The 10513-nt window shown below is 42.0% G+C and overlaps 1 protein-coding gene across 1 annotated transcript; it reads right to left on the bottom strand.

Moving 5' to 3' along the window:
- Positions 1-939: 939 nt before the first annotated feature.
- Positions 940-9362, bottom strand: PROX2 (prospero homeobox 2). Its single transcript, XM_081014497.1, has 5 exons — positions 8759-9362; positions 6081-7665; positions 4288-4395; positions 2797-2991; positions 940-2312 (listed from the first exon to the last, which is right to left on the bottom strand). Exons 2-5 carry the CDS (start codon positions 7512-7514, stop codon positions 2127-2129), a joined length of 1923 nt encoding a protein of 640 aa, XP_080870623.1. The 5' UTR covers positions 7515-7665; positions 8759-9362; the 3' UTR covers positions 940-2126.
- Between the last annotated feature and the right edge of the window lie 1151 nt (positions 9363-10513).

Below are 10513 nucleotides of genomic sequence, written 5' to 3'. Positions count from 1 at the left end.
AAGGAAAGTTCGAGGGAAATAAGCGGTGCTAAAAGTGGAAGGCGGGTGTTGCGCTGTTTCCCTCCACCTGTGGTTACGTTGTGTATTTGTAAATAAACTCAAATGTTAACAAAATGCCCTAAGCCTCCAGTGGTCTCTTTTTCCAAAGGAAACCAATCCTGGGTTATGTGCTGTCCCTCTCAATCGCCTTCTACACAGAGAAGTGGGAAGGAAGTAACAATATGTTGTCTATGCAGAGGGAACAGAGTAGCCATTTTTGCCTTACTGTATAAATTTCCCTCAAAAAGTAGCAGAAAACTTCCCTTTTTACTTTACACGTTTGTAAAGTCTTTCAGACATAGCTAACCAACTGGAGGAAACAGTGAATACAGCTTCGTTGAGCACATCTCAGTCTGTTTCCACTTGGCCGGGTTATCCATACAACGGGGGATTAAGGGAAACAAATTGCTAAAAGTGTCTATATTAATAATTTTATTATTTATATGTGACCCATTTTAGTGGATTGCCTCAGCCTCTCTGGACGGAAGCCAGAAGAATATACAGTGGTACCTCAGGTTAAGTACTTAATTCGTTCCACAGGTCCGTACTTAACCTGAAACTGTTCTTAACCTGAAGCACCACTTTAGCTAATGGGGCCTCCTGCTGCTGCCACGCCACCGGAGCACGATTTCTGTTCTCATCCTGAAGCAAAGTTCTTAACCTGAAGCAATATTTCTGGGTTAACTGAGTCTGTAACCTGAAGCGTATGTAACCTGAAGCGTACGTAACCCGAGGTACCACTGTATAAACACATGTCTGGCTAGAACACGGGAGAAAGAAGAACTCCAGCGGGCCACAATGTGTTGGCTAAACTTTGCCAACTGTTTTAATGATAGAAGGACCTATCACTGGAATGTGGAATGTTTAAGCATCGGATTTAATAACTGAGTGCAAGGTTAGTGCATTTTGTGCATTTTATTTTTTTGTATTCCTTTTTATTTGTCCCTAATTTCACAACATCTCAGACAACCTCTTGCTTCATAATAACATCCTGCTCATCCTGTTTATTTTATGATAAACTGGGCACCAAAGCTATACAATTTAGGAATGATAAACTGAAACTACAGTATATAATGTCAGCAAAACCTAAGGGATAGAACCGGAGACTTCTAATGGGCTTAAAGTATGTTTACTGCAAGTTCCAGAGAAACTGAGGAAGAGTGCTCAAAATTATTGTGCCTGACAACACCAAGGGGCACATTAGAAATACACAGATGAGACTAATAACAAGCTACATTTGAATATAAGAAAAGCAGTGCTAAGTTACTTAAGGGTTGCAGTCCTATCTATACTTAATCAGAGCAAAGCTCCATTGAATACAATGGAACTTACCTCTGAGTAAACATGCATAAGGCTGTGGGCTGCTCACAGGCAAAATTGAAGTTCTTGTGAAGGTTTACAGAAGCTTTTACGAAAGTTTATTTACAGGCACACAGTTTTGGGTTTGGAGCTTTAGCAAAATGGGGGCTTGAGACTAGTCAAATAGCAAACATAAGAGGATACAGTTGGGCTTGTGGAAAGCTTAGCTTTTCGTGTAGGGGGCTTGGCAAGGTTTACATCAAAGGGAACTAACCTGTGACATCCAGACATTGCTTGGCTACAGCTCCCAGCATCCCTTCTTACTGACCATGCTGGCTGGAGCCAGTAGAGGTTGGGTCCCTTGGCAGAACAGTCATGTATAAATATGATAAATAAAAACCTGGAGGGCTCCAGGTTAGCGAACCCTGGATCAAATTGTAGGTCACCCTTCATCAGCCTAGTGTGGTCCAGATGTTTCCATAAGCCCCAGTGAACATGGACATAATGAGAGTAACACAGTATGTAGAACTGACAATGGACATAGTGGCCATTTAGGAATACCAGCAGATGGAAAGGAGGAGGTTCCCCACCCCAGAATAGTGCCTTTCGTATACTTTACTCCATAAAGTAATCAGTCTATTGATGGTACTATGCGCTCTTTACAAAGTCCAATCTCAATCATTACATTGGTATGTAGTGGAGATTTGATGTTGACATTGGCCAGCCTCTTCCTCAAGCGATAGCTTTGTTTTATAGTCACATGTACCAGTTGCCATGATAACTGCGCGTTAACCTTGGTTCAGCTCTTTGGGGCAAGTGGAGGATTTAAATGCATCTGGTATTTCACTATCTAGTTTGGAAATTATTTTGTAAATCGGCTTTTTCCAGGACGGGTCCGAGTCCTTCCCTGCCCTGACAGCACTAAAGAACTCCTGAAGGGTCAGACTAGCAACATCCAGGAAACCATCAGGAACCTACAGACAGAGAAGAAGAAAGTTAGGACTATGAAGCAGCCACTGGTCAATTTGACATGTGCTTAGGGTGGACTGATCTTCATCAAAGTGAATGTCCTGAATATCCTGCAAAAAAAGTTTGTTTGCTTGCTTAATTATATTAAAACACTAATTGAGGAGAGGGGAATAAAGAACACTGCTGTGCACTAGTTTGGAAAAAACATGTTGATCTGTGTGTACAGACAGATGTACATGCTGCCGCTTTAGATGACATGATTGTACGAAGGCGTGTACAATTACCACCTGCAATGTACAAAAGCATATTGTGGGGGGAAACCAACACCAGTGTGCTTAAAAGACTACATTTCTGCACAGCCTAAAGTGTTCTGTTTCACTGTTTATGTCCTTATGTTTTAGGGAGTTATCTAGTTCTGGTAAAAAGGGCATTTTCTCAGAAAAATGCCACAACAGGCAAAATAAAACTATGTAGCAAGTGTAACCTCACCTCAAAATCATTCCCTTTGTTGTAGTGCACATTGAGGATCCGGAAGAGCTCAGAGTCCCTGGTAACAATGAGGTCACTGGGATCTGTGAGGTCCTCCAAGACGGCTTGCCTGGCAAACTTTTCCATCTGGATGTAATAAAATTCACGGAAGTTGCTAAACCACTTGATGAGCTGGGAGGTGATGCAGCGGGTGAACTATGGAAAGAGCATGTAACATGGTATTCTTGGATATGTACATCCTAACAAGCACCTCCCACCTGTGTGGATGGGAAATATTGAGACAGATTTTGGAGGCATAACATTGAAAACACCCATGGTGAAGGAGCATGAAGACATGAGCAGAAACAGTGAGTCATGGGCATATGACTCCCCTGATGCAGACAGCTTGTCTTCTTAATTAGCAGGTTCCACCTTGCCCCTTTATTTTGGAGCAGAAGTCACTTTCAATAGGGCAAGGGGGCAACAGACAGATTGTGTGGCTGATGTGATCCTCTAGATTTTTCTACACTACATCTCCCACCATCCCTGACATGCTGGCTGAGGTTGGAGTTCAACAATACCTGGAGAGACCTATGTTAACCACCGCTGAACTAAAAGAATAATTGCAGGGGAAAATATGTCCTTTGCTAATCAAGACATACTTTCAAGCAAACCTATTAGTAGGTCTTGCCCACAAAGATAAGCACTGCCAGGTTTTTACTGGGAATATAAGCATTATATCAAAAACCAGGTCAAACCTCTATTTTAATTCCTTCTTCAACTTCTTGTGGAAAACAATGCCTCTATAAGTCTATAGCACCAATGGGCCATCCATTCCTCCCCTCCCCCTGCCATCCATTGTGAATAAGCATAATAATGTTGCTGCTCTGTAAACTGTCACTAGGGACCACCAACGCTCCACCACTGATCTCCAAAGAGGCCTTGCGCTTCACTCATGAGAAAAGTCAGGGAAATTCTGAACTGTTTTGTGGTATGCACTGATTCCAACCTGACACCCACAACCTTACGGAGAATGTACTGATCCAATCCAATGTATTATTTTAATTATTTACATTCCACCTTTCTCCATCAAAATCAAACCTAATATAGCTCACCAGTAAACAAACATACCCCAGAATGAAACATTTTATCCAAATGAGAGGCTGGGGACTAGGCAGACAGGCAGGAGTGGTACAGTCTAAAATTATTATTTATTTTGTAAGTATTAAATTTGTATACAGCCCTTCATCCGTAGATCTCGGGCTGCTTCACAACATAAAACTACAATATAAAAACACAAATACATAATAAAACAACAAACAAACAACAACCCCTCACCCACCCCTCAATTACAATTATTTTGTACATACTGGTATGCACATTTGCTAGCTGGTACTTCTTTCTTGCAATACCTTTCTTCCTCTTTCAGTTTCTTGGAACAAAACCTGTAATAAATCAACATCTGCACATTTTTACATTAACTTTGGAATACAATAAGCCGAATACTTTTACCTGGACGTCTAGGAAGTAGGTTTTCAGCAGAGAAGATGTGGGGTAGCGAGAGAAGAAGAACATCAGCTTAGCCTTTTTCAGATGGCCAGGGGTTAAAGCTTCCTGGATGTAATTCGGAGTCAAGGAAAAAGTTGCTTGCTGTTCCCAGTCTCCCTAGCTAACATTAGTTGGGTCTGTGTAACACTCTACCTTGCTGAACAATTGCTGAACAATGTTTAAGGGTGGCCAACTCCTGATGCAGAGCTATTGCTGGCAAATGGTGTTTCTTGTTGTCATTATATAGCAGTGATTCCATGTCTATCAATTGTAGCGTGCAGGAATCAACTTGTCACAGCAAGAGGAAGGTGAGGAAGCTGAGCAGTCAAGTTACTGAGTGCAGGTTCTATCGTCCCTGTTAGTTTTCTCAATGATCAAAGCTATTACAATGCAGGATCTCACCCTAGGTCAGGAGTTATTCATCAGGAGTAGTATCTGACCTAGTGTGAGATCCTGCATTGTACCAGTCACTTGTTTGACTTGCATTTATTTTTCTGGAAATCTCTCTTGTTCCATAGGCACATGTAGTGCAGTTAAGCTTCCCAGATCCAGATCCTAAAAGAACCAATCCTAAAAGGAAGGCAGAATTTGTTTAGGTGTGTCTTTACTTGCAGTGGTGAGGGAAGCTTCACCTGAGATAATTTTTCCTTCTGCACAGCTCTTAAAGGTGTGATAGCTCTCTAAATGTTTGGGCATGATGAGAGCCCTTAACACAATGTTGAATCTTGAATAGTTCAGATGCTGAGGTCAGGCTTTTATGGGCTAATCTGACAGAGAATGTTTAAGAGAGACAGTGCCTTTACTAAGGAGAACTAGGCAGAGCTAGATGAGCTGCAAAGCCTGTTTTTTAGCCTAGACTATTGTTACATTGCTGTTGCTAAGAGATTAAAAAACCAAGTTGAAATATATGGTACTTACATATAAACTAAGGACATTAACAAACCAAGATACAATTAAGTTAACAAAATCTCTTTATGGGTCTTTGCAGCAGAAAAGAGAAATCTAGTAACTATTTTTGCTATTATTTTGTTTGTGTCAGCCAATAACTAGATCCTTCCTGGGTATTTTAGCAGGGTGGGAGTAAATAATTTATTCTGGTCACCTCTATAAAAGTTACATACAAAAACCCTCATGTGTTAATGTTTCTGTTGCTCCATTCCTGCAAGGGCAGAGCCATTTGATGAATGAGATAAACTTTTACTTACTTCTTATTAAGTTCTATAAATTTATCCAGAACATAAAGTAGTGGAGTTGTCCTGCTTCTTCATGTAATGAGGGAAACCTGTAAGATTCTGGTTACAGAATGTCAAAATATGTTATTTGCTGTTCAAATATGCTAGCTCAATGTGATGTGAAATGCTACAGTCAAGTGTGTGTAAAACAAAAATCCCATTGGGGTCACTTGGTTAGAAACTGTTTTTGGAGAATGTATTTTGGAGTGGCGTGATGAGTGCATAACCCATTCCCCCCTGCAGCAATGCCCCTGATGCTGAAATAAAATACTGTACTTTTGACTGGATGTCTGAATCTCAGTAAGGATGGTGCCAGTATTAGTGGGGGGAAACAAAAAAAGTGCATTATAGTTAGACGTAATATGCACTGGAAGGCTGGTGAATTTTCCTGAGGATAATAAAAAAAAACACCAATGGAAACTGAAAAAATAGTTAGAAACTGGGAGAAGCTGCAATGAACAGATTTGTCTACTACTAACAGCCACTCACAGCTGATGCAAGATGCTGATGATACAGGAAGGATATATGTGTTGAAGGGAAGTACATTCCATCCATCAAAGCTTGCATTTCAGCCAACTCTGAATTTGAAGCTGGAAGAGAGGCCAAACTTTCAATTTCAGCAGATTTATAGGGTGTTGGACATCGCTGGTGTCTCATGACAGATGACTTCAGTTTGATTGGTCGCCATGGCCTATCTAAGCATTCTGGAGAAGGGACCATTTTTGGAGACAGGCTGCCCCAAGGGCTATTCTGACCACATAGCAGCATTTGGCTAAAAATACTGTTTCCTTGAACTTCAGAGGTCATAACCAAGGGATAATTCACGGGTGGTACTTGGCAGGGTTTTCTCTCCATTTTTGAGCGGATGGGATAGGAAGGAAAAGCAGGAGGTTTTTCTGTGGCTACTGAAATGGTGCTTTTATGGGAAGAAATCTTAGGAAGCCATTTGCTGGATGCACTTGCTGCAGCACCTGTAAATTCTCTCCCAGTAGAGGAGGCTGTTACTGTGGGACTACTTGGCAGATGGGGCTGATGGTCTGGGGATTCAGGCAATACTTGCTTCAAGACAGAGTCCACAGCCTGTGTCACCACCTGTATTAACTCACGTTTCAATATCTCTGAAAGAGCTCTGTCTTCTGAAGTCAGACTATGCGAATCTGATGTTCTAGTTCCTTTCTCTGACCATTCAGATCCTCTCGTCTTGGGGATGCTTCTACAAAAACGATCTCTGCGATAGCCACTTGAAACACCTTGACTACCGCTATCCAAGCTTTGTCCAAACTTTTCCTTCAGCAAACCCAAAGTCTTCTCCATACTTCCTTGGCTTGGACTGGAATCATTCAGTTCATGAGGCTGAGCAAACCTCTCTTGTAGCTGCTTCAGCTGCTGCTGCAAAATGTGGAGCTGTTTTTTCAGCTGGAGGTATTCTTCCACTTGAATACCATTTTGGCCAGCTCTTGCCAGAGAAATATCATGCAGACTTTGCTGCTGAGGAACTCTCTGCTTTCTCTTGTTCTCTCTATAGCTCCCCTTTACTTTCTCTAAATGGTTTTGATCTCCTTCCACTTGGATACCAGGCACTATAGGGTTTGGTGTCAGGCTCATTCCCCGGATAATATTTTCCACCCTGGCCCTCTTAGCTTGCAGGTGTTCATTATGGAACTGACTAGAGTTAATCAAGCCACAGTCAGGACTCGGGGAGGAGGCTTCCCTGGAACATGTGCCATTCCCAGCACTTTGGAACAGCAGTTCAGTTTTCTGTGAGGAAGGGAGAAGAAAGCTAGGATCTAGCTCACCGTTAGGTTCTGGCTGGCTGAGGAGATGTGATATTATGGATGCATAGTAAGAAGCAGGGGAAAAGAAACAGTCTCTTTCAACACAAGTGTCTCCTTTTTGTCCACCAGCATGTCCAGAAGTAGGTCTGTAATCACAATGATCAGCAATAGGATTCCCATTCATATCTATTTCTCCTTTAAGATGCAGGGTTAGTATCCAACAAAATAGTAGGAGTTATTTGGGTAAGGAGATTGTAATACAGGCACAACTTATGAATCCGACACAATAGGTGATGACTTTTCTTTTTTAAAAAACACTTTTGAAGGCCAGAAATCTGGAGCGGCAAAAGAAAGGAAGAGAATATATACTATCTAGTATTTTATAAAAATCATAAGCCTTCCATATGTACGGAAATGATTCTTTCCTTTATTCATCTTCTATCTCTGTTCAAATACTACAGTCTGTCTAGAGAAAACAAACAATAGAGCTGGAAGAGTTGGAAAATTCAACACCCAGCCCAAAGTAGTATATCATATATTCTAAGAAGCATCCCCCAAGAGATCCTACAACATTCCCATTAGCCTATAACACTGCTAAACTGTTCTTATAATGAGTAAGAATTTCTGAACATTTAACTGAAATCTACCCTCCTATCTAATCACGGCATTCTTTCTGGCACTCTTTTGTACCTTCTGTGCCTATTTTGGCTGCAGTGAATATGCCAATGTTGACTGAATTACAGGAGTCAGATGTTCATCAGGGTAGGTCTTTTATGGATTGAAGCCCCACATTTGTGCCAATGCAAGCATGCTCACCAGTCATGACCATGTTACAGCTAGAGTTACTATCTGCACCCTTATAGTCTCCTCCAGAAATCTCTAAAGAAAGAATGTAAAAACACAGCTACAGTACTGTGAGAAACTATTTCCATCAGCTGCCAAAGGTACTTTACCAAACAGCCAAACCTCTCACTGCATACAGAAGACATTGAACAGTAAGACATTATCTCAAGATATTGAAAGAATCTGATGCCCTTTCCAAAACAACGTTTCTCAAAAAGTTTTCTCAAGAGGAATCCTGACAAATTCATCATGACTCAGTCCTGAATTCAGACCCAAATTTCTCTGAGACACGCACCAAATGTCTGGGTACTTCATCAAACTTTCTTAAGATCTCTGCAAATAGTCAGAGTATTGACACTTCTTAAATCCTTCTCAGCAATCAGACGCTACCCAAATAATAAAAGTTGCTTTTTCATACCTTCAAACTGCAAGTGGAAAGAATTTTAAAGGAGATTCTAAAAGAAAAAGCATGATAAAAAGGTATTGTCAGAGATATTTTAAAAACAAGTTGCTTCTACAGTCTTTCTAACTAAAATCTGCAAAGTTAAACCTCCACACGGAGATTGTGTAGCATTGACCACTTACCTTGGCTGGCAAAGGTATATGGAATGCTACTCTGTCCTTTTACAGCATCTGCATACCCGTTTACTGAGAAAGAGGGCACTGAATCACTGGTGCTGTCATTAAAGATCCCTCTAACTGCAGCACCAGTCACAGGGCTGTGAAGAAGGCCAACAGCAGCCAACCAGCTTGAGGAAGCCTATGAATATGTAAAACAGAAATGCAACCATCAGGTGCAGTTCACATGTGGGATTTAACATTTACACTGTGGTTGCTCCTGGACAACCTGTTTCTTCAGTATTCATTTTGATTTGTTTGCAGGGAGATTAGATGGCAGCTATTTATTGAGCATTCTTTCTTATTTGTTTGTGTGGAGGTTAGTTCAAGCAAGAGTTATTATCCTACACTTTATTACAAAAAGCCAAATTTAGGGGACATGGGTTTGTTGTGGAAGAGCTCCAATAGCACAACCTACATTTGATGGTATGTGAATGAATTCCACCTCAAAGCGTCATTTGAACAATAATTGCTCTTTCAAACAAAAAATGGAAGTTACTCTCAAGTATTGTCAGCCAAATGAGGACTTGACTGACCAATTGATCAGTGCTGAGTCTCAGTAATTTCTGAAACCACCTTCTTAGCTTTAAATATAATAAAAAGATATAAAAAGATTTTTAAAAATCCTTAATTCACAGTAAGGTGGCAGATGAGGCAGAGGATTCACTTCATTGAGTCTCAAACAGCTCTGCTGCCCTCTACCAATGGAGTTCCTTTTTCTGCCCACCAAATGTATGGGTGGGTGTGGAAAATCCCGAAAGGCTTTTGTTTGCCCCCCACTTTCTGCCCTAGGTAGCATGGGTGAGTGATGGAGCTGCGGATACAGCGGTGCCTACACTGCTCTTCTTCAAACCTCACCACTTCCCAACAGGGGCTTGTATTGCTCTATCTTGCAGGGCCCCCAAAAACTTTGCCACTTTGGCTAGGTGAGTTGCACTGCTGGCCTGCCACTAGGCAGAGGTGGGGCAATCACTTCAGGTGGCAAGTGTTAGGCGGCAGCACCCGGCCATTCCGCCTGCGCTTCCAGAAATGTGGATGCCACAAAGCCTGTCCTGAGCTCCCTGAACAAGCCTCTTTTCTCAGGTGAAATGAAAGGTTCTGTCCTGTCCTCAGTGCCATTCCAGTAAGGTTCTGCGTGTGAAGCAAGGCACCAACTTGTCCTTCATCTCAGGCTGCAAAACGTATTGAGCCAGCCTTGGCGGAAAGACAGCGCTATCCTGTCTCGTTTATGAGCTCGCAGGCATTGGGCTGCCCACCGTTGGAAACTGGAGGCTGGACTAGGTTAATCCTGGATCTTACATCCAGCAAAGTAACTGTTGCGTTTACAGCGTGCTTGTGCATTAAATCATGCTGCAAAGAAAGGGCAATGACTTAGATCCAAAAATGAGGAAGGTCGTGGCAGGAAACTTGTCTCCCTTTCCTTCCTTTCTGCAGCCGCCCACGCAAACCGCGAAGCAGATGGGCGTGCGGGGCATAGCTATCAACTTTTCCCTTTTCTTGCGAGGAATCCTATTCGGAATAAGGGAATTTCCCTTAGAAAACGGAAAACGTTGACAGCTATGGTCCAGTGTGGTTAACTTAGGGAAGTTCTCAGAAAGAAAGTTTCCTGTCCAGTTCTGCCCCCTGCAGCCCCACTTCCCAGAGCACACCCCTCCTTGTTCGAGGGCTCGCCTCTGCAAATGCTTTTGAGGGAAACGCACACGACTGCAGGAATGGAAGATG

The sequence above is a fragment of the Podarcis pityusensis genome, assembly GCF_964106645.2.
Source record: "Podarcis pityusensis genome assembly, chromosome: 1".
Lineage (NCBI taxonomy): Eukaryota > Metazoa > Chordata > Lepidosauria > Squamata > Lacertidae > Podarcis > Podarcis pityusensis.
Note: the sequence above shows the minus strand (reverse complement) of the source record. Positions and strands in the feature narration are given on the sequence as shown.

Excerpts from the sequence above, each read along its gene's own strand:
- PROX2 (XM_081014497.1), bottom strand. The coding sequence starts at position 7,514 with ATGAATGGGAATCCTATTGCTGATCATTGTGATTACAGACCTACTTCT. Across the intron at positions 2,992-4,287 it reads CCTACTTCCTAGACGTCCAG|TTCACCCGCTGCATCACCTC; the intron begins GTAAAAGTATTC and ends CTCTTTCCATAG. Across the intron at positions 2,313-2,796 it reads ACAAAGGGAATGATTTTGAG|GTTCCTGATGGTTTCCTGGA; the intron begins GTGAGGTTACAC and ends CTCTGTCTGTAG.